Source organism: Microtus ochrogaster, chromosome 1 (assembly GCF_000317375.1).
Source record: "Microtus ochrogaster isolate Prairie Vole_2 chromosome 1, MicOch1.0, whole genome shotgun sequence".
NCBI classification, from domain to species: Eukaryota; Metazoa; Chordata; class Mammalia; order Rodentia; family Cricetidae; genus Microtus; species Microtus ochrogaster.
Genome location: NC_022009.1, coordinates 20,217,947 through 20,244,819, shown reverse-complemented (window position 1 = coordinate 20,244,819; position 26,873 = coordinate 20,217,947). Strand labels below are relative to the sequence as shown.

Below are 26,873 nucleotides of genomic sequence, written 5' to 3'. Positions count from 1 at the left end.
ACTAGCCTGGTCTACAAGAGCTAGTTCCAGGAGGTTCCAAAGCTACAGAGAAACCTTGTCTCAAAAAACAAAACAAAACAAAAGACAAAAAACAAAACAAAAAAGGCAGAGGACTCTTTATAGAACCAGAGATGTAACTCTTGGTCTTCTAAGACATGGTATAACAGTATTCTTTAAATGTAGTTAAAAAGTCAAAGTTCAAGTTGGAATTCCTGACCAATAATGAGTTGCGTGACCATTCTCTTAATTTTATATTTGCATCATGTTTCAAAAGTAAAGGTCACAGTTCACTGAACGCAAGGTGAAGGATACTGATCTCCAGACTCCTCAGACAAAACCAAAAGTTGACACTGACTGGATTGTAGGTCAGCGGCAACTCACAATGTGGTTCCACAAGCCGGTCAGGGCTGGGCTGAAGGACAAACATGTACAACAGAGGAAGCTGTGTGGGGAAACCCTTGCCCCTCACAAAGCCTGGCAGGGTGCTGCCCTCAGGGAGCCCTCTGGAGCCCAACTCCACTCCACAGGCTCCTCAGGAGGAACTGAGCGCGCGCACTGACAGGGTAGTAAGGCGGATGCACCCCATCTGCATCTGCTCTACTGCGCCCATCTTCCCCTCCTCCTGTGATCAGTACTAATGATCTCATCCCAGAAAGGCAGGCTCATGCTTCTCTGTGCAGTCCTTCAGCTGGGTTTTCTTTTTTCTCCCCAAAGTTCTGAGTAGTCTGCCCCTCTGCTTACCCTATCTGTCCCAGTATGAGGGCCTGTGACATCTTCTATTTTAATTAACAAGAAACTAAGCACAAACCCCTGCAGACTTCTTCAGACTTAGTGCCTCTCTTCCCCTATTATTACCTGCTTCTTGCCACATCTCATAGACATTTGAATATATGTGTAGGTGTGAAATACAGTGGTTTGATGGAGACAAGGTCTCCAAATGCAGCCCAGCTGGTCTCCTGAGCCTGTGCCCCAGCCTCCAGAATGTGGAATTACAAACATGCACTACCACACCCGGCTTAGCTACTTTGGTTCCCAGCCATTCCCAGGAGGATGCAGGGCGGGGATGTCCAGCTGATGGAGGTGTCACTGTATGCTCCAGAGTGGGCTGCTGGGTACACACCTCTACCTCTGGAAACTAAGGGAAACAGGAACTACTCCCACACAGTCCATAACCGGAATCCAGGGGCTCTCCTGGCTTCAGTGACTACCAACCTGCCCCATCTCACAAATGTTCTTAGCCAGCCTGCCATCCTGTTTTAAACACAGGACAGCAGAGGCAGAATGCTGGAAGCTGAGCAGATGGAAGTACAGGCAGCCAAAATAGCAACCGAGAAAACACAAAAACCAGACTCAAAGACTAACTCTCAAGAACTCAGGGGCATTTGTGACCAATGTTTTCTTACTTTACCTAATATGCTCCAGGGGCACAGGTGAATTGTGACATTAAATAACAATAACATTCATAACTTTCTCCTTTAGCATCAAAGCCAGTTTAATCGTGTGTACAGTAGTCAGTTATAAAGAGTTCTAACTACAAAGCCAAGTATCTGGCATTGCAGCTGAGCTCCACTCAGCTCCTCCACAGGCCTTCCATCTCCTCTTCGTCACATCTGCCACTACTGGGGGCGACACATGGTGCACAGGGTGCCCTCAGCACTGGGTGACCAACCTGCTGTACGACTTCATCTGGACCAGGGCCGGCTCCTCCAGCTGGTCGCTGTTGGAGGCTGCACTCAAGGGGCGATGGTTCTCATCACTAGCAGCAAAAAACGAGGCTCTCTGGACTGGAAGAGAAGTAAGAGAGCATCAAGAACAGGGGCGCATTCCTGGGGCCCTATCTGCAAAGTCCGCCAGTCTACTGTCAACATGTCGATGGTACCAACACACAGGTACGTCTCAACAGTCTCTAACCCTCCCAGGAGGAGACTGTGCTCTTCCACTGAAGAGCCAGTGATAGTCTAGGTGCCCTTAAAAAGACAGCTTCTGCGAATTCATTTCTAGCCCCCTTTCCTTGTTTACCAAAGCAGTGTTCTGGTGACAGTTTCTCCAGAAAGAGGGCTTGCACCAAATTCTATGCCAAGGCTTTTATAAAGATGTACATGCCCTGAAAGCCTAAAATGATACTTCTTGATCCTTCTTGAAGGATGCTTTCCACAGGATGTGTGGCCAGCTCTGGTGTTCACACCAACTGCTCAGACATATCCCAACTTAAAGTTTGTAAGATTAGTTTGCAAACAACAAACCCAGTGGGAATTGGGGTGTTCCCATGAGCTAAAGAAGCAGGAGGGCGGTGATGGATGTCTGCTGGTTGCTCTATTTCTGAATTCTGCAGCCTAATAACCCCACTGTTTAATGGACACTTGACAGAATAGTCACTTTCAATCCTCATAAGTAAGACCAATAAACAAAAATTACTCTGTTACTGCAACTTTATAAAGAACATTTTAGCAATAAAAAGTTTTGGAAGGATAATCTTAGAGCAAAGTTAGTCTTTATTGAAGAAAGGACACTAGACAGTCCATGTCGGCACACACTGCCTGTGTTTAGGCTCTTTTTCCACAGACCAGAGCATCCTAGGGGCCACAGGTTTACGAGTTACAGGAGTCACATGAATTTCTGTACAGAGGGAACTTCAGCTTCCATCTGAGTGTAAGAGGCTCCCAGTCCAGAGTCTGGCCCACCAGATCTCAGCACTAGAGCCTGGGCTCCAGCAGTTCAGGTGAAGCACACTTGTCACTGTGCCCACAATGGCACATTGCTCAGACCTGATCACAATCCCGGTACCCTGTGGCTTAGCCTTCAGGACTCTGGTGACCTGTGTGGATTGTCAGCAACCTCACTCACCCTCATAGGCTTTGGCGGCATCTACTAGGTTGGACCAATCCAAGTCCGCGGCAGTGTCAGGCAGGGGCATTAGGCCGGGGTCAGGGATAGGCTGCCTTCGGGTCTCCTGGATGTCGGTGAGGGAGCTGTCCGAGGCGGAGAACTCTCCTACAGAAGGAACAACAGGACAACACTGGTGCCCATAGCAGAAGCACTCAAGAACCTACCCACTTCCTGTTAACACAGGAGATGTGTAAGCCATTTGCTGATGGAATCAATGTCTAGTCTAGAAGGTCATTAGTGAAGCAGATCTGGCTTCCTCCAGTCCTTTCCATCTTAATAATACCTCCCACCATCTCTCCTCCAAGAATGCGGGTCATGAGAAACTTAGTTCTGCACCTTCAAGGTCACACACAGGTCTGCTGGGGAGGAACTGTCTGTGCTCAGTGGGCACGGGGCTAGCTCTAGTGTTCAGCTTCCCTTCAGAGTGTCAAAAGGTTCATCTGGGGAGAAGAGGCCTGCTCCATTGGAGACCTGGACTCTGGATACAACCCAGGGACGCTAACACCTACTAGAGAAGCAACAGGGCGCCTTTTTATGTAGACCACAAGCTGAGATCTGAGCACAGCTTCTGCGGGCTCTTCACTCAGGAGTGGCATCCCAGGAATGTTCTACTGGCTCCCCGGCTGGATGTAGTTAGCAAGATTGAGAAGTTAACCAAGTCATACTGCGAGTGCTAAGTCTCTCATAGGAGCAGCCGAGGAAGGGACTTTCAGTGGGCCCGGGGACCAGGGGATCACCCGAACAATCAGCAATATTACAGCAATCTGACAGCCACCTTTTTCTAAGGCAAAAGGTTATTCACTGCCAACATTAAACCCTGTGACAGCTGACAATGATAAAAACCCTTGCTTGGATTACCAGGGTCTACCCTGGGCACATGAGGGCATGCTGCTGCTCAGGGTTGGGAAGGCAGTAAGTGAAAAAAAAGTAGGAAACCTAGAGGCAGCAGTCAGGGTGAAAGCAGCAGAGCATGTATTCCAAGAGGACACCCCTCAAATGTGCTGCAGCACCAAAGCCTTGAAACAGAGCTGAGCAAAGCTCACTACAAAGCAGTGTGGCTCCAGAAATCCCCGTTTACAGGGATGAGAGTTGTGCCTGTGGCACCAGCCCTACAAGCCAAGGTTTAGTCAGTGCATGTTTTCCGTACAAACTGCTGAGGTGCAGCTGCTGGCTGTCGGTGTACGTAAATGAGCAGAATTCTGAGGAAATGACGTCAGCAAACCCTGGAGGACAGTCAACGCTCGGCTGTATTTAAGCCTGATCCCTTCAAGGGTATGTAGGCGGAGCAGATAACTTTGCTGGCCATTTATCATCTTTCTGCACTTTCATCCCTGATGCTCCAGTTTCCATACAGGGATAAAGGGGGCACAACTACCACCTCCACCGCCCCAATACATTTCAGTGGTAGACACCAAACGAGGCAGCTGAGCATGGGACAGGAAGTCAGATGGGAAGGTACACAGCAAGGACATGTGTCCCTCCCCTCCTGTCTGCCCCCGAGTGGAAGCTGTTCCTCTGGACTACTTCCTTAGAATATAAGTCTCCAGAGGCCAGACCCATTCTGACGTATGATCGTGCGTGCACGTGCACATGGATAGGGGTGGTGACTGCAGGGTGGCAGGCTACTTTTCATTGCTTGTGAAGGTTGGAGAGAAGAAAAGTTCTCAAGATAGGGAGGATCATAGGAGTGAAGGTGTAACCCGCCTAGCGGGTCAGTTATTCCAGGGTCCCTAAGAGGCTCTCTCTGAAAAAGACAAGGGCAGGAGACAGGAAGGAGACCAAGCAGAGCCAGACAAGATTCTGTTCTCAATTCGTCAAGGTCTCTCTTTATTAGCTAAATGGTTGTGGCTTATATAGCCCTTGAATGAGGAATTTGCTCCCTGGAAAATGGCTCCTGACATGAAGGAATTCATGAACAGTGCGACCCCTATATGGGGAAAAAGGGGCAAGTGAGATTATATAAAGCTTTCATAGAGGGGCTTATTCTAGATCAACGGTTCTCAACCTGTGGGTTGCGACCCCCTTGGCAAACCTATATCTCCAAAAATATTTACAATATGACTGATTCACAGCAGTATTACAGCTATGAAGTTGTAACGAGAATAACCTTATGGTTGGGGTCACCATATAACATGAGGAATTGTATAAAAGAACCGCTGCTCTAGAGAGCTTGTGCCAGGAAGCAGAACTTCATGTGTTGACTTCGGTTTACTGGGAGTGACTCTCTGGGCCAAAGAAAATCTAGACTTCAGCTGTAGGTGGGTGGAGGAAGGAGCAAAGAAAGATGGCATGGTCCCTGGGTAGTGAGAGGGAGCTTGGGATGTGCCTGAGTAGGATGGAGGCGTGGGAGAATGTTCATGAGCATCAGTGAGGGCTCAAGAAGTGTGGAGCAAGCAGGAGGCTCGGAAGACACGGCTCCAGAGGAGGGCAAGAAACACGGGTCTGATACACACGACTGCTGCAGCTGAGTTCCCAGAAGGGAAATCTGGTCAGGATGGTATGCACAGCCAAGGACCGGACATGAGGTCCTGTGCTGTGTGTCTGCTGGACTCGGCCATGGCTATCAGATGAGCCCTGGAGTGGCTTTGGGCAGGTTAAGGCTGAAGTCCCAGACTATGGCTGTCAAACTGGGATCTAGCTAGGCCACAAAGCGAGCACAGCATACATGACCGTGGGCTAGGACACAGAGGTGCCATGATCCCTGGTTCTCTTCCTGGAAGATGCCTTGCTGACTGGCTGGCTCAGTAAATGAGTGGGTGTGGCAGATAGTGACAATACTCTCATTGGTCAGGAGACAGAACAACTACAGACCTGGGCTCTTATGGCAGCCGAGGGAAGCAGGGCACATATCTCTATGATTATTAATCTCACCTTAGCCTTGTCTGCCCATTGCTATTTCAGCAGCTAGGACGTCTGCCAAGAACACCGATTAGAAGACTGTTCTTTCAGAGTCAAGTCAATTCAGCAGGTCTTGGGTAAAGTCTAACAACCTGTGCTGACCAATGCTGAGGTGACCTGTGGTCTGTGATTATAGGAGGCAGGGGGCAACTGAAGGACGAGGCAGAGGTAGGAATCCCTCTACAACTACACCCCTAGGAAACAAATGGCTGCCTGTCATGCTGGGCCATGGGTCACCCACCGGACTGCCCAGCTGCAGCTGCAGGCACACTTACCATGCAGCGACTTCATTCCCAGTGTGTAAGATGGCCTCCTCAGTGGAAGCGACTTGGGGAGAGACGGGTAGGTGCTGCTGAAGAGGACATCATTGGGCAGGGCTTGGTCTAGAAGGGAAGCCCTGGAGGCGAAGAAGTGCTCCCTCTGGCCGCTGTAAATGCTCTCATCAGACAGTGTCCTGTGCAAGGCCCGCCGGGAGGTGGGGGTGGGGGGGAATGGAGACTGTGGGGAGGACAGTGCGTGGAACTGGAAAACAGAAGACAGACTGGGGTCAGGGCACCAGGGTAGAGAACAAGACCAAGGTGGAGTGGGTGAAGCAGTGAGGTGCTGCCTCGGGATGAGCCCCATCCAGTCTTTTTTTTTTTTTTAAAGATTTATTTATTTATTATGTATACAACATTCCTTCCATGTATGCCTGCAGGCCAGAAGAGGGCACCAGACCTCATTACAGGTGGTTGTGAGCCACCATGTGGTTGCCGGAAATTGAACTCAGGACCTTTGGAAGAGCAGGCAATGCTCTTAACCTCTGAGCCATCTCTCCAGCCCGAGCCCCATCTAGTCTTGAAGCTTCATCAAATCCTACATTTCTAGGATCCATGCTCAGAATGAAGTTCAGACCCATGATCTATCAATATTATGTGGTATTGAGTAACAAGATAAATGATTTTTTTTTGTTTGTTTTAGAGGTGTGTGGGGGTCCTTACTATGTAACCCTGGCAGGCCTGGAACTCAGGAGATCCACCTGATCATTAAAGGTACGCACCAGCACCCCTAGTCTTAAATATGAACTTATCTGCGCCTTTAATCCCAGCACTCGGGAGGCAGAGGCAGGTGGATCTGTGAGTTCGAGACCAGCCTGGTCTACAGAGCTAGCGCCAGGACAGGCTCCAAAGCCAGAGAAACCCTGTCTCGAAAAACCAAAAAAAAAAAAAAAAGAACTTATCTGAATCCTATGTCTTTGACCAGATCCTGTAATGTCCCTGGGCTTACACTCCATCGCCATCATCATGAGCCAAGCATCTGCCTGGATTGTCAAAACTGCTTGGTGAAATGCTGGCTGATCACAACAGCACCTGCCAGGAGGCTAGAAGATGAGGGTGCAACTCCCAGGAACAGGGATGGATAGCCAAGGAACAGCCAGGAACAGGGACAGGGAGCCTTAGATGCTTACCAGATGACAGACAGTGTAATTGGTGGTCAGCCAGGAGATGATTGTCAAAACTCATGCACTCAAGGCTGGAGAGATGGCTCAGCAGTTAAAAGCACTAGGTGCTCTTGCAGAGGACCAAGGGCTCAAGTCCCGGCACCCAACATGGCAGCTGATAACCATCTACAACTCCAGTTCCAAGGGGTGCAACCCCCTATATAGGCGCTACATAGGCCTAGGCATATATGTGGTATACAGAAAAACATACAGTCAAAACACTAGTAAACATAAATATAAACAACAACATAAACACACACTAGGTGGCTCTTGCCATGAGGAACGAAAGTACAAGCTCTAATTCGGTCTCTCAAGGTAGCTAGATCTCATTAGTTTGGGAAAATAAGAATTTTTATGTATTGTGTAGTATGTGTGGGGGCACATGTGCCCCTGGCAAATGTGTGGAGGACACAGGGCAACTCTGTGGTGTCAGTCTTCTTCTTCCAGTTTTCTATGGGGATTGAACTGGGGGCCTCAGGCTTTTGGGGCAGGTGCTTTCACCAGTTGGGCCTTCTTGCCGACCAATCAATCTCAATCAACCCAACACCTCATCCCTCCAGGGATGCACAAATTATCACTTAGACACACTGTAAATAAGAATAAAGTATGACCAATGTGGTAACAAGCTTCTCACTTAAAAGATCCAGGATGAGGGGTCAGGAGGTGGCTCAGTGGGTAAAAGCACTTCTCACGGAGGGCCTGACAACCCAAGTTTGGACTCTGGGATCCATGTACAAGCTGGACAGGGTGACATGTGTCTGCAATCCAAGATTGGCGACAATAGGTTCATAGATTTGAATGCTTGGTCACTAGAGAGTGGTACTATTTGAAAGGATTAGGAGGTGTGGCCTTGTTGGAGGAAGTGTGTCACTGAGGGGTGGGCTTTGAAGTTTCAGAAACCCATTCCAAGCCCAGAATCTCTTCTCAGCCAGTGGGATCAGGATGTAGCCATCAGCTACTTCCCCAGCACCATGTCTGCGTTCAGCTACTTCCCCATGTCTGCCTGTGTGCCTCCATGCTCCCACCATGATAATGGACTAAACAAACTGGAACCAAGCCCCAGTTAAATTTTTTTTTTAAGTAAGAGTTGCTGTGATCATGGGTGGCTCTTCACAGCAATAGAATACTGACTTAAGACACATTTCCTTGGTGAGAAGGGAGACAAAGGCAGGAGAATCCTCTAGAAGTTTGCAGGCAAGCGAGCTGGAGCATGTCACCCAGCAATAAACAAGACAAAGTCTGCCTCAAACAAGGCAGATGCATGTACCGTGGCAGACATACGCTCTCCTATAAACACATATATACAAACTCAACACACATATACAAACCACACACACACACACACACACACACCCATTATACACATACACATAAATAAATCAGTAACTATTCTTTAAAATGGTGATGAGTTAAATCCAAGGTATGTACGAATTGGCCTAAGATTAAGCGACTGTGAGCAGTCTTTGAGAGAAGGGACAGCTCTTTAACCATTCTATGGAGAGCAGTGGGCATTAAATAGATTTCTAACTAGCTTTGTTTTGGTACAATGAAATCACCTCTTTTCTATTTTCAAGGTTCTAGAACTTTCACACGAGGCTCCTGTCAGCCACACGCAGCTCTCAGATCCCAGTATTCAATATGGCCCACTCTATCTTTCTTAGCACTTCAGGCTTTAGCAGAGATTTAATTTCCAATGAACATCTCTAGCCTGAGGATTTCAGGAGACAAACTCTAAGCCAACTCCTGTTTTGCCTCTTTGGGAACTATCACAGTCCTCTGGATGGCCACTGTATCGGCTGCTATGAGATCCTGACCCACAGAGAAGCAGGGCAGGTGTGAAGGACACAACCTGCATGGGAACTTCTTGTCCTGAGATACAGCAGCACCCTGACTTGTTGAGAACTGTCAGCACACCTCACCCCATCCTTCTTCAACTTCCAGACTTAAAGATATGCAAACCCACCAAGTGCCTGCTGTGGGCGTGGGACCTGGGATAACCCAGAGCTATGGACCAGTGTGGTCAGTCCTGGGGAAAGACGCTCCCAGCTGGGTGTCAGACCCAGCTTTCAGAGAGCACACAGACAGATGCAAAAGGGTCTCAACTCATGCTCCAGGGAGCCCAAAGAGTGTCTTAGGGCGCTCACTGCTAGGGAGAGGGTTAGGTGGGGACTACAGCCCACATCAGCCTTATCTTCTATCACAGAAGTTCAGTACAAATGGAGCTTTTGTGGATGATTTTACTTTAAAAACCAGTAGGGAGGTGAATTTAAAACTATCGAGGCATTTGGAGACCAATGATTCCCCCAATTTGATCACAGCCTACATCTGGACTCCTGCCAGCAGTGACTCAGACCTCTTCACCCCTCGCTGTCCCTGTCCTGATCACTCACAAGAAACTAGTCTCTTTTCCTACATACTAGCGCTATGTGGAGTCCCTTGCTCTGGTCCACCTGAGAGCACAGCTGGGGAGCAGGAAGAACAAGGCGGTCCCATTCTGCCAGTGGGCGGGTGTTACAGTTCTGTCAGCACTCTCACGGCTGGGGGCAGAGCACTGACTAATTCTACGGGAAGCAAAGTGAGGACTGACGGATCACAGGACAGGAAGCCCACCCATTGTGGGCTCTAAGTCTCTAGGCAGAAATGGCTCTCCTAGGCCTCTTCCTGAAGCTTGCTGCTGGCCTGAAGCCTTGAGTCAGGCCTGGCCTGGGAAGCTTCTCAAGGCTATGCTAGCCTGCCTTACACCACAGAACCATGGTCATTCAGAAGTCACCATAGCTCCTTAGCTGAACTCATCTGAAACAAAAGCAGACGAAGAGGGATAAACTGGCGGGAAAAGAGCACTGGCCGCTGCTGCTCCATTCTTCTGCTGCCGTGGTCAGAGCCAGCAGGAGCCCTGTCTTTGCAGAGGGTCCCATACCGTAGTCAGTTACCACAGAGAAAGTGCACACAGCAACGCTAAAAGAATACATTCTGGAAATTAAAGCCAGGAGCTGGAATGAGGGCAGACAGACATTTGCCTCCAGTTACTCCACTGCAGGAGTAAATCTAAGGAACGGAAACTCTGAGCTCACCCCCAGCCAAAAAAACCTTTCAAGTAGGATTTAGGGAACGACTCCTTCCTGGGCAAGTTTTACTATCTTCTGACCTTAAAGAGCACATTTGAAATAATTCTTACATCGAAACTGGGACTGCAGAGTTTTAACACGCCACCTTGAGTTTTGATGGCTGTTTCAAGTGCTATCTTCCTCAAGGTTGCTAAGGGAACCGTTTGTTCCCTGGATGATGAGTCAGAACTGCTAAGTGCTGGCTTCCGAAACAGAAATGACAGAAGTCAGGAATGGCTGTATCCCTAAATCATTTAGTCACATAAATCATGTTAATAAACCATTTATTTCTCAGCAAAACCCCAGAGTGGCCGTTGGGATATATGTAATTCCTATAAATGGGGATTTTTCAGTCTAGGGACATATCTGATCTCTGTGGGTGGTGCGTGTACACACGCATGCACAGGAGAGCCTGGAGGCGACAGGAACACCAGGCCGCTCACCTGGTATACACTCATTCTGACTACAGCGGAGGCTGGGGTGTGGGGACGTTTTCTGGCTTTCATTCTCATCACTTGCTCGGCATTCGGAAACTTAGCTTTCTAGTCAGCCTGACTTAGGGTGAAGTGCAAGGTTCAGAAGAAGTTCAAGGAGAGAGACCCTCAGCATTCACTGCCATGACCTTCCTGGAGTGGCTTCCCTTGTCCTGGGGCTGCTCAAAGCACGTCAGCAGAAATACCTCCCACGGGGAGAGAAGGAATTCCTCAGGCCCGTGCTTCAGAGAACACAGGTGCGGAGAGCCTTCAGAAGCTTTCCAGGCCCTGCAATGAGGCAGGCAGAAACACCTGCCCAGCAGTCCAGCAGAAGGCTGGCTACTGCTGAACGCACAGACATGCTGCATTTGAGTATTTGAGATGGGCACAGAGGAGGATGTGGCTCCAGGGAAGACATGCACAGTCTGGAATTCTCAGGGGGAAACGAGGCTTTCAGTACAGAGAACTGTGAGTTTAGCCATGAGGCAGTTCCTTTGATTGACATGTGGAGAGTATTACTGTGCTCATCAGAAGCGGGGCATGCTGGGGACACATGTGAGAGGGGATCTTACGGACATATGGGGAACATGCTAACTGACAAGGAGCCACAGGTGTCTTTCCAGAGTCCCGGAAGTGATGACATTTAAGTGCAGACCAAGGAATCATGCACTCAGAAGAGGACATACTACAAGAGAGGGCTCGAGAAAGGACAGCTTAACAGGAGCCCACACTAAAGAGATGCGGCTGCGGGACAGAGTGCTCAGCGCTGAGGAAGAGGAGTCCCCAACACCCCAGCCCAAGTTCCTATCACGCCTGGCTTTCCTCTGCCATTACTCCAGCCTGCCTTCTACCTTGAAATTCTTCTGTGATTCCGGAGTTGGGCTCTCGAGGTCGATGAGTTTCTTTAGATCCTCCTCAATGGTGGACTTGGAGGTGGGCTTGGGGGATGCCCGCAGGTCCCTGGTTGAGGCTCGGAGTCTAGTGTGGGCCATCTCATTACCATCACTCTGATGACGCCTGCAGAGAGAGATGGTGAAAATGGAGTCCATAGGATTGGCTCAAGGGCATGGGGGCTGGGAAGTGAGGCAAGTGAGAAGGGTATAGCTCCTGTTTACATAGAATCTACTCAGGTCAGTGCTGGTTGGAGAAACAGAGCCAATGTGAAACACCATGTAAAATCTGCACCATAAATAGATCCCTCCTCTACAGGAAACCATCTGCCCCATTAGCCAACACTAGCAGCAGACTTGACAGGACACCAGAGTCGGATCCCCAGGGCCACCTTTATACAGCGGAAGCAAAATGACAGGAATATTACATGGAAAGGTCCTTTATCCTTTGGGGCAGTCACTCAGTTTCTGATGGGCCCAGCTAAGAAGGGGGTCTACAGAAAGGCTGTGACGGACAGAAGGCTGGAATGTGTTGTTCACACAGCTCTTTCCGATGACAGCTCAAGATCTCAGATCGGAATGTTTCACAGTACATCTTACTCAAGCAATGAGGCAGAGGAATAATTTAGAGAAAAAAAAATTACTTAGCAAATAAGATCTCTTGGGGGGAAAGTGTGATCAGAATACATTACATGAAAAACATTTTTTTTCCCATTTAAAAAAAGAAAGAAAAATCCCTCCAATAGGCCAATCCCTCCGACACCAGCCCCCACCCCAGCATCCTGGGCTAAGAGATTGCCCTAGCTCTTTCTGTGCGCCGAGAAAACCAACCACTACTTAGAAGGAGAAGAACTCTTACTTTCTTGTATCCATAAATCCCACGGAGTTAATGGTTCCTTCTGGCTTTTTCCATCCAATCAGGTACTTGCTAGTGGCACCCTGGCGGGGGTAGAAAGTTCTAGGCCCAGAGGAGGATGAGGAAGAGGAGAAGGATGGCGCGAGCTGGGAGGACGTGGTGGGATGAAGTTCCTCTTTGGGTGAGCTTCGGGCACTGGAGAACACCACGGGGCTGGCAGAGTGCCGGGAGCTCATGGTGCTGTGGGGAGGCAGGACAGAGACAGTGACACCTGTGTCTACCCAGGGTCGCCATGTCAGCTGCAGAAGTGGTGTCCAAGGCGGGGTGAAGGCGAGGTTAGGGAAAAATGAGAGCTGAATAAAAATCAACGATTAAAAGGGATGGCCACCTGGCTTCCTGACCTCCGCGTGTCATTAGCTGTCTGCTTTCAAAGTGCTCTCAGTGGGGCTTGGTCTGCACTTTAAGTTAAAGTGGAAGCATTTAAGGCCTAGGGGCACTTTCAAACACACTGGCCCCACTGACGTTCAGAAGAGGCAAGGGACAGGACAAAGAATAGAAGTCTCAGTGCCTGTCTGTCTGTCTTGCTTTCCCCAGATCTGGGGGTTACAGTGATGCTAAGACCAGACTAAGGGCCAGAGGGATACCAAGTCAGGGACACAGCTCTCCTTGACACCCACGGCCAAGGGCACACAGAGGTACGTGTCCCTGTAGCATCTAGCAGTCATACTGACTCACAAAGACTGCTCATCACCAGACAAGTTTTAAGACTGAATAAGGCAGACTCTTCTTATCTCATCCAGCCACAGGCAGGATCCCCATACTTCCTTTCTGAGGTCCCTCAGAGCCCACGTCCACACTATGAGCATTGCAGAGTTCTGCTTAGGGGAAATCTAAGGTCAGGCGACTTCTACAACAGACGTAATATGGCATTCCTCGGTGGTGCTATTTGTCAAAGCTAACTGTCCTGACGAACAAGAGCAAGGCACCAGTCCATAGTGATGTGCAGCTGCAACAGAGAAGCCATTCAGCAATGGAGATATGACAAAGGGAAGCTGGAGGAGGTCCACGGGAACTCTATCCTGGCAACTTTTCTGCAACTGTGAAGCTATTAGAATATTTTAAAGGGTTACGGTGGGAACAAAACCCAGAGCCCACTGGTGGGACAATATGGTGAAAACAAATCTTGACACTCCTCTGGCCTTAAACCTTAAACAAGATCAGTCATACCTATATTGTATATTTAAAAAGACCCATAGATTCTGAACCATAATATGGGAGAACATTTTTATAACAGAGGCAGAGTGTTTTATAAATGAGATCACAAAAGCCCATTAAAGTTAAGAAATATCCACGCAGGCTGTGGTGGTGGCACATGTCTTGAATCCCAGCATTTGGGAGGCAGAGGCAGGAGGACCCATAGTTAGGGCCAGTCTGGTCTATAGAATGAGTTCAGAATATCCAGGCCTACACAAAGAAACCCTGTCTTGAAAACCAAAACAAGAAAGAACTTTGCATCTAAAGGGGTAGAAAAATACATCCAATAATATGTTCCTTTTCAATACATAAGCCAAACCCCTAGAAATAAACAAGGCAACTGGGTGAACTAGTGAGAGGGGCAATGGTCTGAACAGTGACTTCAAAGGAGAAATTAAAGGAGCTGTGGGATAACCCTCTATGCACTGTGAAGACGAGCTGCTCTCATTGTTAATAAAAGTTGATTGGCCTAGGGCTAAGCAGGATTTCTGGGGCAGAGAGAAGGCTGGGCAGAAAAGGGCGGAGCAAGAGGAGATGCCAGGAGTGAGCAGGATGGGAAGAACATACAAGGTAAACGAGCCTTGGGGCAGCTCGTTAATAGAAATGGGCTAATGTGAGTTATAAGAGCTAGCTAAAAACAAGCTTAAGCTAATGGCCAAACATTTATAATTAATATCAAGTCTCTGTGTGGTTATTTGGGAGCAGCTGGAGGGAAGGAAAAGTCTGCTATATAGAAGACATGAAAACACCAGCACTCACCATCACCAAGTACCAAGAAAAGAGAAAGTAAGTCACAAGAATATCACACATCCACCAGAACAGCTAAATTAAAGTACCACATGCCAGAGAGGACACGATACAGCTCTTACAGACTGCTGGTAATGCGTTCCTGTTAAACCTTTTTGGTCAACTAGAGCACAGCCTCTACTGAGGCTGAAGATAGGTCCTTCAGACATAACAATCGCTTTCTACCTACCGCGTTGAGAGAAAGCACACCTAAGTGTAACTAGGATATATTCAGATCTCTGTATTATCCTCAGACCAGAGATAACCCAAATTGGAACCAACAAAGGAAACAAATTGAGGTGGCTGGGAACACAGGGACAGACCCCAGCACTGTGGTGTGGATGAAAAAGACACTACACAGAGAGTGTCATCCTGTCTAAACCCAGAACCAAGGAAAGTGAGTCTGACCGGGGAAGGAGCGGGGTCAGAGTGAGGGGCAGGGATGTCGGTGATGGTCTAGTTTGCTTTCTCTATAGTGTTCACAGAGGGGTGTACACGTACTGTTGCTGCCTCTTGCAATATGAATGTTAGCCTTCAGAGAAAATGTCCACAGGAAAGCAGAAGTCAGTAACATGAAGGGAGGGCCCATCAGCATCTGAAGACCAGAGCCAGAGCCAGACAGGCACTGGGGGAGAATCTGTCTGGAGAATGTTCAGCATGAATGTGGTCTGACTACTTCAGAAAACAAAGAACCAGATTCTCTATTTTTACAATGATACAGAAGAACTGGGCCCAAACTTGTAAAGATAGAATAAAAAAGGCTGTCTTACTTTCATATCCCACACATTTTCTTTCCTCCCAAGTATTTTTCCAGCTAGAGATGACAGGCAGAACCCCTACAACATCTCCAAGGACAACATATATTTAAAAGAGTGCGATGCTGCCTCTTGATAAACATTCTATCTGGCTGCTTTTAAAACTAAGAAGAGGGATCAGAGAGATGGCTCAGTGGTTAAGAGCACGTATTGCTCTTGCAGAATACCAGAGTTTGGCTCCTAATGGCTTACCACGACCTGTAACTCCAAGAGAACCAATGTCCTCTTCCTGCCTCTGAGGACCATCAGGACATACCTTTGCTACACATATAATTAAAAAAGAAAATAACACATCTTAAAAAGAGTGTGTGTGTAAAACTAAGTGTTGAGTATTAAATCAGTACGGTCAAAACAACCAATGGATCTCTGCTACAGAAAGAAGATCCAAAGCGTGGGGATGAACTGAAGGAAAAAGGGAAGACTTCAAAGGGCTAAAGAGCGCGCAGAGAGGCCCCAGAGGCACAGCACACGTCAGTGAAGCAGTGCTGGCCAGTCAAAGGGCTTCCGCAGTGCAAGAGGGCAGCCTCAGGCAGGCTTTAGAAAGCATGGTGGGTTGTGGGTGTGTCCGTTAGTTATGTAGGGATGAGATTCTAGTTTTTGGTTTGCAGATTTTAAAATTTATTTTTTGCTTTAGAATCTCTTGACACACAGAACACAGTTATGAGGTCCCAAGCCTTAATCCTGGTTGCCGTCTGGAGCAGGACTTAGTACATAAGTACTAAGGATATATAAGCAGCCGTGGACAGTCACACGAGACAGCTCTCAAAGGGCAGCATCAAAAATGCTGACTACATCCCCGCTCCAAAGACGTTGATGCAGTATGTGGGACAGGGTGGGCGACATGAGAACTCACACTTCTCACATGTTCCCAGAGGCTGCTATGGTCCATGACCCAGGCTCTGAAATCTACTGTACTTGAGGTATGCCTTGTGTTACCATATTTTACTTACAAATACTTTGATATTCCAGAGTTACTAAAAAATTCTGGAAGTTTGAAACGCTAAAGTTGAGTCAAAACAGAAATAATTTGCCAGAATAGAAAATAAATGCCACAGTTTGTTAATTTACAAATCATCCTGCTACGCTGCACAGATCTGTGCCAAGAGAGAATTAGAGGAGGCTGGGGAATGTTCAGAGGAGATGCCAGTGTGTGTCACGTATGGTTTTCTTCTCTATGTGAATCCAGCTGTTACTTCCCTAACTGGCATTCGGAGAGTGTCTGTACTAGAACACAGGCGGGCTTTACCTCCATGTGGCCACTACTCCCAGGAGCCCATTACCAAAACACTTCTGCCCAGTGCAGACTACTGCATACTTGACTCTGTCTGGGCTCTATCTTCCTGATTGGGGATAAACCCATGGGGGACTGAGATTTTTTTTTTCTTGCTTGCCACTGCATGTCCCATGCCTAGAATAGTCCCTGGCAACTGTAACCACTCAACATACGATGAAAGACAAGGCTAAATCAACAGGAAGCTGGAAATCCACCTCAGCTGTGAGAGTATGGATGCACACAGTGCTTTACCCAAACTGTATTTAAAACTCCACGTTAGTTTTTATTGTAAATTAAATTAATTAAGATTAATTAATGATGCTTCTGCTTATAAGTGTATCCTCACTAGGGGAGCTGCTTGATTTTATCCATGACTATGACGGCTAATACTCGGTCCCGGTGTGAAATGTTTACTAAATGTTATAACTAGGCAGCCCCACTTAAGAACTGATTGCATGTAGAAACAAAGGCACAAACAGAAATGAATGAAAACTCACTGAACTGTCTTCCTTCCTTAGTGTACACACCTCTGGAAGGAGAAGTCGGGCCTTCACCTGGGACACCTTTAAAACACGGACCTTGGAGTTCTAACCCCAGAGATCTAATAAGGCAAAACTGGAGCAGTGTCTGCATACTTGGTAAAACTCTCCCCGAGTGTGCACTGGGTTTGAGAACCACCCTTGATCATCCTGCTCTAACCTGGTCACACCCCCAAGTCACATCTGCCCAGATCCAGGAACCGAAACCATATTTCTGAAGCAATACTGTGGTCCCTGCAGGAGCCAAAGTCACTGAAGAGTTGTGGGTTCATATGACATTTTCTTGAGTCAAAGAAACTGTGTATTGAAACATTTCTAGGGATTCTCTTATTTTCTAGAACAAAGAACTGGTATGTGAGCTTATAAACTTTTTACTTTCCAAAATAAGCCTCCTTTCCTACACAATTCCAGCCCAGACTCTGAGTGGAGCTCCTTAAAGTTGACTACCTGCTGGCCTATGACCACCTCCAGGAGTTCAGCCATATACTTCACCAAAAGACTCTGGAGGGAGCTTGATTATACTACAGACGGCTGCAGACTGACCGCTCTGAGTTTAGGGGAGAACCGGACAGCTGGGCCAGTTCATGATCCTGGAGAACTCTTGTTAAATCAGTGTGCTGTGGCTCAGTCTTACTCACAGAGCCTTGAATCCCTTCCTAAGAACTGTGTAAGGTAATGAGCCAATAATGAGGAACAAAAAGGAAAGAGAAGCAGATAGCACTGGGGTGAACGATGTCATATCGATTCCTTTTCTACTATAATAAAAGCCAGCTTAACTGTGAGCACGGCCCAGAGCAGATCAATGAGCATCCAGGCAGGATGTCCCTGAACTCTGTGACTTCAATTTCATCTACACTCTAGGATGCTTTGAGTTCTTCTAGAGCATGAGTTTTGAAAAGGAAGAGAGGACACACATGTATTGCTACACACAAAAATAAAAGAAAGGACAACAGGGCGACCAAGAGCCTGGGCCAGTCTGACTCATCCAGATTTCTCATCTCAACTTATGGCTTGAAACAAAACACAAATAAAGGTGCAGGAGCCTGGTGACTGCCCATGGGCCTTCATAGGATGGGCTGGTTGCCTGCAGAAGGTACAGTGGTAGGGAGGGCGCTGCTTGAATTTGTCTACTGCTCTACAAAGAAAAGAACCAGCAGGATGGGGAGCACAGATGTCATCAATCAAATTTCCAGGTACCAATCCTGCATACTTGGGCTGAGGATGCCCTTCTAAATGTCTGCATCACCAGAGAGACAATCCTCTCTTGTGTGGCAACAGCTGCTGCCCTCTGTCTGCCATGGAGAGTTGCCAAAGGGAAGACATATCATATTCGGGCGTGGCAGGAGGGCTGGAGTTTCAGTGCTGGCCTATGAAGGATGGTATTCTCAGAGAGGCAAAAGCAGCAATTAGTCACCTGTCAAATGGCTGTGACAAAATCTGGGCAAAGGCTGAGTGCTGGCCTATGACCAAGGAGAGGGGAGTGACAGGGTTTCCTGGGATTGCTTGTGCAAATAACAAGTCTTTGGGTGACAGATAATGGGGGATAATGATGAAGCAGGACTCCTCCCATGTGTTCAGCACTGGCTAATTCTCAACTACCATTTCCAGGCCTCTGGAGGGTTTCAGGAGACACTAGTATTAAAGCACTAGGGAAGATGGGCAGTGAAGTCTGGTGTTTAAGATGGCCAGGAGCGGAGTGAGCATGGGAAGAAAGCTGCTCATTTGTAAGAAGCAAGTTCTGGTGAGCAGAGAGCATGAACATTCAGCCTGGGGAATGAGGTGGGTGCAGAAGAGGCCTCATGGATCACTGTGGATCACAAGGTGAGTTAGCCCACCCAACTATGGAAATAAGGAGCCAACAAGATGCCTATGAACATTACCATCTTAAGGAGCGTAACACAGTATCAGGTTCAAGTCTGGTATCAAAAAAAAAAAAAAAGGGAGGGAGGGGAGGGAGAGAGAGAGAGAGAGAGAGAGAGAGAGAGAGAGAGAGAGAGAGAGAGAGAGAGTATTAAGAAAGCTTGAGAAAAAGGCATGATTAGGTTTGAAAGAAAAAAGGTATCATGGGAGCTGTGAGAGACACATGCCTGTGAACAGGAAGTAGACACCCGCTCGCAGTAGGGATGAAGCTTAAGAAAACAAATGGTGCTCTCTTGCCTTGGGTACATTTCCAGAGCTAAGCTTTTGGTGACTTTTTTCATTCTCAACAGGGCCAGTATCATGAGAGGACAGTAAGAGATGGGCCCGGAGTGACTGGTCACAGGCCACAGAGCTGGAGGACAGTGGCAGAAGAGACATGACATTGATTTTGGGCTCAAATTCACGTTCTTGAGTCTCTTGTTTGACTTGCCTGTGGTAAAGGGCACAATACATTTTTTTCCCTTTCTTTCATATAGTCATTGACTTATATCCAAAAGTTATGTTAAAGCAAATAGAATCGACCAGATCTCTTAACCTTAGAAGTAAAAACAAAAGACAAGTATTTACTTTCATGATTAGAAAGAACTTGGCTGAACCAAACCACTTCTCTTTAGATTAGAGTGTTTGGACTGTAGTAGGAGGGCCAAGCTCCAGTGGGGAGGCCAGGGAACCTCTTCTGTCATCTGCCTCTCCTTAGTGAGCATACGCATAATTTCGCCCCTGAGAGGATGCTCCAAGTGGCAAATAAATGGCACCCACTCTTGCCCCACTGCTTTGGCCTCTACTTCCCGCATTTGGAAGGCCTGCCCTTGCCATGTCAGCTGAGTCAAGGTTGTTTTGAGGGGCAGTGCTGTGGGGCGGCTCTGCATCAGACCCTCAAGCCTGGACAGAGGGCTCACTGCTGGACATGCGCTTCATGTTTCAGTCATTGTGGTTCTGTTTTCTACTCCTGCTGGTCCCTACAGCACAGATAAAACAGTCATCACTCCTCCAGCTGGAGGAGATCCAGCAAGACACCTCGTCCAGCCTGGCTGAAGGCTGCTCCACACAAGTAAAGCAATGCATCCCCATGCTCACTGCATGCAGAGCTCTGCACAAATGAAACAGAGATGCCCACAGCTCAACCAAAGTTCTGGGTTTCGAATTCCAGAGGCTGCAACTTCAAATTCTGAATTAGTCTATAATACTTAAAGAAACAGTATTCTCAACAGAGGGAGAAAGGTGAAGACTGGACCTGCTGTACAGGCCTGGGACCCTGGCTGTCGCAGGAGGATCAGAAGTTCAAACCCAGCCTGGACAACTTAGTAAAACCCTGCTCATAATCAAAGAGTAAAGAGTTGGAGATGCGGCTCAGCGGTACAGCATCTGGCAACCAAATGCAAGGCCCTGAGTTCACTTCTCAGTACTTGGGAATAGAGGTGGAGGGGTGGGGGCTGTGCTAAAGAAGACAGGCAATTAACTGTAAATTCCAGTCAGAAAAGATTTAGGGCAAAAAACCCACTGCATACAGAAACAATGGAACAATTTCTAAACAAAGAGGGAAGCATCCTCTGAAAGAGACTGAGAATCTGGAGGACAAAGTTTAAACACAGCAGCTGTAAGACAAGACACAGAGATAGCCCAGCAGCCTGTGTAAGCTCCACCCAAGAAGCCCCCTCACCACTCCCAGGAAAGAGCTTTTCTGGCACAAACAGTTCATTAGCTTATGAGGTCACTAGAAAAGACCCATCCACAAAACTGAGCTGGGTTACAGGCGGGCAGTTTTCTTGGCCTTGAGCCGGGCACTCTGGTGCCATTCAGAATGATCAACTTCTTTTTTACATTTTAAAGATTAAAAAAGAAAACTTTTACTTAGAAATAACTTTCCAAAAGCTTGTGCTAGACACGCAAGGCCTTCAGTACTACACACTTAAGTACTACAATCTATACATGAGAGCAGAGGTGTCTGCAGGAAGCTGAAATGGAGTGTGGTTTTCTGAAGAGGCATGAGTTGAGAATTTCTGTGACTTCTGAATTCTCTTAGTGGAAGTGGGAGCATTAGGATGGGGCATTTCCTGTTTGTCCATCAGGATCCACCTGCTGATCCTCTGGTGGTACCTGAGAACACAGGAGCTTACGGTATGTGTGCTCGGCGGGAAGTCCTCCTCTATGAGGTGACCATAAAAATGTGGGTCCCAACTGCCTAGAGGCTCTCAGGGTGCTTTGGGAAGCCAAGAAGAGTTTAAGGCGGGCAGAATGGCTGGCTAACAAGAGTGACTGAAGAGGAATGGGTTCTCTAACATGCTAACTTGGCATGTTATAGAAAGTAATAGGAGTTCGGTGTGGCATATCCTCCCCGAAGGGCTGATGTGCTAAAGGCAATGCCTCTCAACCTTCCTAACACAGCAGCCCTGTAACAGTTCCTCATGCTGCCGTGACTCCCAACCATAATATTATTTTCATTGCTACTTCATAACTAAAATTTTGGTACTGCTATAAATGGTAATGTAAATAATTTTTGGATGGGAGGTTTGTCAAAGGGGTCACAATTTACTGGTTGAGAACTGCTGGATAAAAACTTGGTCCCCCAACTGACCAAGAAGGGACTAGATCAGAACAGCTTGGCGCCGATAAAGGAGTGACCCCCTGGAAGACTCACAACACAGTAGCATTTGGGGTGGTGGAGAAAACTTTGGAGCTAGGGTCTAGTTAGACAAAGCAGGTTTCTGAGGGCATGCTCTTGCTGCCCCGTGTGTCTGTCTCTCGGTTTCTAGGCCACCATGAGGTGGGGCAGGTCTGCCAATCACTCCTACTGCCACCATGTTGTATCCTGCCTTATTCTGGACCCCAGCAAGGGACCCAGCACATCTTAGACTGAAATTCTTGACACCATGAACCCAAACAAATCTTCCCTCCGATGAACTATTTGTGCCAGGCATTTTGTCAGTGACAGAAGCCCGCCAACATGAGGGCCCATGTGTAGGTATGAGGTGGGCTCTTTAAATTTTCTGTAGGGTGCGGGCTCAAGGTCAGCAGAACTCGAGCCCTTTGGGGCTTCGTAGCCACTTTCATTAACAGAAGCATTATCCTATACTACTGACCTCGCCGACTGTCATGGCCAGAACTCTTAAGGAAAAACCAACAGCTCCAGCTATTAAGAACGTATTAAAAATTTTGAATGAAATATATTAAATTCGTGTTACCTTCACCTTTTCTATGTTCACATTTTTTTTGAGTGATACATTTTAAGATCTAAAAGGGAAAGAGCAATTATAAAATAATAAAACTTGAAACCTAGGTTGCACATTCTCTACACCAATAGCAAGTTATCTGTAGGGACGGCCTCTCTTAATGACATTCAAATATAACATCCCCATGTAATTACCAACCCGCATTAAAGCAGTTCTCAAGGGTGCCACAAAAAAACCTGCGCAGTCATCACCAGGCAGACTGGAGGACATAGGGGAAGGCCCGGCCTAGCCAGAAATATGGAGGGGAACTTAATCACTGTAATTTAAGTTTTGTCACTGAGTCCCAGGTACAAGCTCTTTTACACACTGTCAAGAGAGCTCCACACTAATTGCTGGCCCTGTCTTCAGAGGACAAAAACACTCTATTTTGCTGTGATTTCAGCTTCCCCAGCCATGCACATTTGTGGCTTAGTCTTTTCTCCCTCTAGAAAGAGGAGGCTGCTACAGCTCACACTAGCCAGCTCACTCTGCCAAGACCAACAGACCCAACTTACAAAGCATGCCTGTTTACCGGAGTCTAGAAACCAGTGTGACTCAAGCCTCCGGTGGGTGGGATGCTCTGTCACCCTCCTGAAAGACCACATTCTTCTCTAATAAGTTTGACTTTCAACAGCCATCTATTTCTAGGCAATGACTTCAATGATTCCACATGGCCCTCTGAAGCAGAAAATCTCGATAATCCTTTCTGAAGCTGTGGCAGGTCTGGTTAGCACAATGAAAACCCAGGTGCCTGCTTCTAGTGGTGGTGGTGTGGTATGCTGTGGGGAGAGAGGGAGAGAGGGAGAGAGGGAGAGAGAGAGAGAGAGAGAGAGAGAGAGAGAGAGAGAGAGAGAGAGAAAGGAGGATCCGCGGAGTCACAGCAGTCTCAGTATTTTGTGGTCTGATACCAGGGTCCAGCTCCTCTCAACTGTGCTCTGGAGTCACACCATTCTAGACTATCCCTTCCCAGCTCACATCCTGCTACCTCAGGTTAGACCAAGGATCTCTCTTCAGGTGGACTACTGTCTTTAGGAAAAGGTCCCCTTCTCAAATGAGCAACTAAAACCAAGGAAAAAGAAATCTAGGATTCTAGGAAGTGCTCAGTTCTGACACATTCTGAGGAACACTGGCAGTCTAGTTAATATGATGGAGCAGCCTGCAGGTCACTATTCTGCCAGGCTGTCTGTACTGCTAACAGCATTTGGGGCCCACTTTTCTGTTTTACTTTTCTAAACATATCCCTTACCCTTGTTGAGCCAAATATTCTAGCTCCTCAACTGCAGAACAATGGGCTCCTGAGGCCACTTTCTTTAGGTCACTGCGGCTTGAGGGCTATGGAGTTTCCAGCCCAAGGTAATTTTAAGATCTCCTAGTAAAATCAGAAGTTACACCAACATGACTGCTCAAACATGGACTGTACAAGGAGGACACCACCAAAGATGCCAACTGCAGGAAGAAAAGTTCACCAGGCCTCCACCCTACACAAAGAACTACAGGTAATTAAGGGAAACTGGGAGTGGGAAAGGTGGCTTCCCCAGGGAAGAGCACAGCAAATGGCTGTCTAGTGACAAATGGCGGCCCTGAAAACATACATACACGTAACATTCTCTGAACTGAACGGGTCACAGTTAGGAATATATATGTAAATATGCATATAATAAAGAAAAAAGAGGCCATGAATTTGAAGGCGTGGGGAGGCATATGTGAGAGGGTTTGGAGGGAAGAAGGGAGACACGTAACTAAAATACAGTCTCAAAACTACCATGCTAGAACGTGGGGAAATGCCACACCGAGCACAGCTGCTGAGATGCATCCAATCACACAGCCTCTACCTTAAAGAGAAGAGAGACGGAAAACCTCCTCGGCATGAACAGAGACACAAGGAGAAAGCTGAGTGCTAACCTCAATTAGTTAAGTACAAGTAAAGTCGATGTCTTTTCCTACCAGGGTGCTCTGGGTTTTACTAGCAGGTTATATACATGGCTTCTTATTTGGAAAACTCAAATGAGTCTCCACTGCCAGGTGGGGCAGCCAGGCTAGACAGTCACACACTGAGCAGCAGCTTGCAACAGTGGAAGGAAAAAGGAGAATGACCAGAGATGCAGAGGCATAGAGCAGAAACAGAGAGTCCATTACACCGTGGATTTTAGGGAACAGAGAACAGCACTGCTTTTGCTTAGTGGAGTGGTGACCGAGCACACTGGAGGAGTGTGCTTCCCTTGTGGAAAGGGCATGCTGCACCTTAGCTACGCTTTTCTGATGAGTGTCTCCACCATCAATGCCTCACTGTCAGGAGCCAGTAATGGAAGCATGGGATAAGCAATGGGCCAGGGTGTGAAGCTAGGAAATGATGTGCTGGGCTCTAAGGAAAAGCTGCCAATCTTAGGAAAGACCACTTTGTCTAAAAAACATAGTAAAGACTTTCAAGTACCTTCGAAAATCTGTAGCACTCTATATTCATTATGTATCAATGCTGAAAATCAAAATTAGAAAACTCTAATTCTGGAACACAGTTAGGGAAATTAAAAAAAAAAAGCAGCTTTACAGTGAATATATCTGCAACATTTTCTCCCAATCTGAAATAACACACCAAGATTGCTGAACTATTTTGCTGAGAAATCATGGCATAAAATATAACAGTATATAAAAATACAGTGTTTATAAACAAATGCACACAAACTCCAGTGCCCCTGAGGCCATCAGCATACACTAAAGTGGGGGAGGTGGGGACCCCTAGGGCAGGCAGACTTGGAGGGCACTGACCTGGTGTGTGACGCAGCATCATTTATGCTGAAGGTGCTGTTCTCCCTGGTCAGAGGACTTGAGCCGCCCTGGCTCTTGCTGTGGATGTCCAGGCTCAGAGAGGACTCTGCTTTCCTGTCCATGCCATGGCCCTCGGTGTCTAGGGTCCGATCTGCCAGGGAGAGCACTTCGCTGGAGCTGTGCCACAGGGGTGCCACCTTCTCTTTGCCTGGCCCCGAACGAGGCGACGAAGTGGCGGCCCCCAGGGAGGCCGTGCTGCCGTGGCTGAGGCCGTAGGAGGTGGTATCGATGCCACTGTCAGCAGAGGTGCCCTGCAGGTAGTTGTAGCTGTTGAGTTCAGATTCCGTGCGGTCGCCGTCATACCATTTCTCGTCACTGTGGGCACTCGATGCATTGCTGGAGAGAGTGTTGCTGCTGGAGTGGCTGGAGTAGTGGCTGTCAGACTACAACAGAAGCAAGCGTCACTCCCATGCAGGGGTCGCACCCTCAACACAAGAATCACAAGGCTGGCTCTCTGGCGTATGTCTAATTAAAAAGCTCCATTAACAACTGAAAATAAGTTAAAGGGCCTGGGAACAGCACTTGAACTGGTGGGCTCAACTTGGTGCCCCTGGCAGAGACAGCACATGTCTACCAAGAATTCATTTCCCATCATTTCTCTTAGGCTAACACAATAACACAATAGTATGGAGATCACTTTAATGCGGAAAAATAAAGGCTGTCATTGACATCTTTACTATCTTAACATAGAAAGGAAATGACATTTCCAAAGGGCTTATAATTAGAAAGTGTGCTTGACTCCAGAAGCCATACTCGGTAGCTAGCAAGCAGAATCCAAGATGAATAAAGTCCCCAGTCAGCATCTGCTTAGGAGACAGCTTTCCAACCAGTGCTAAAAGTTAAGACCTACCCAGAGATGTCAAGATAATTCAATAAAGGGGAAAACTAGTCTCATCTATAAATGGTGCTGAAAAACTGGACCACCCAACCAAACACAAAAAAACAAAACAAGAAGTCTTTTAATCCTTGCTGCACAGAAACAAAAACTTAAAGAGACACTGAAGACCTAAATGTACAAGCTAAACTTTTTAAAACACGAGACAAAAACAGGTGTTAAGTCTCTGTAACCATGGGTGACATCAGGGTTTCTTAGACAGGAAACCACAGGGACAACAAATATGTAAACTGGATTTTATCCAAACTAAAATGCAATTAAAATGGAGTGACAGGCGAACAGGAGCCTCTGAAAAGACGACACTTAGATGTCACAACCACATGGGAAGGTGCTCAGTGTCACGGCCGTGGGGAAGTGCAGAGCAGAGCACAGTGAGGACTTCACACACAGAATACTTCAAACAAAACAGTGGGCTGAAGAGGGGAGTATTACTAGGAATGGAAACTGGGGTGGTAGCTATGGTAAAACAGCTGCAATTCCATTCTTGATGGAGACTCAAGGGAGAGAAAAATTGAGATTCACAAAAATATATGCATGAGTGTTTATAGCATTAATCACAATAGACAAAAGTAGACTCAAACCAAGTGACCATTAACTTATCAATAGATTAAAAACAGAATATACATTATATATATGTATATATATATACACATATACATACACATACACACAGATGGCCACAGATCACGATTCATTCAAGTGCAGTTACTCAAAGTAGATTAGCAGTTCCCTGGATCTTAGAAGGGACAGGGAATTGGAGGTGACTACTAAA

At 47.3% G+C, this 26,873-nt stretch overlaps 1 protein-coding gene across 7 annotated transcripts in view; it reads right to left on the bottom strand.

Moving 5' to 3' along the window:
- Sipa1l1 (signal induced proliferation associated 1 like 1) overlaps window positions 1-26,873 on the bottom strand; it is a 287,022-nt gene that overhangs the window by 3,276 nt on the left and 256,873 nt on the right. For all 7 annotated transcript variants that reach the window (XM_005343301.2, XM_013346036.2, XM_026779932.1 and 4 more), the window contains 6 exons: window positions 25,147-25,589; window positions 12,591-12,827; window positions 11,693-11,858; window positions 6,060-6,306; window positions 2,845-2,991; window positions 1,670-1,784 (listed from right to left, as the gene is read on the bottom strand). In XM_005343301.2, the coding sequence (XP_005343358.1) occupies window positions 1,670-1,784; window positions 2,845-2,991; window positions 6,060-6,306; window positions 11,693-11,858; window positions 12,591-12,827; window positions 25,147-25,589 (1,355 nt within the window). The remainder of the gene's footprint in view (window positions 1-1,669; window positions 1,785-2,844; window positions 2,992-6,059; window positions 6,307-11,692; window positions 11,859-12,590; window positions 12,828-25,146; window positions 25,590-26,873) is intronic.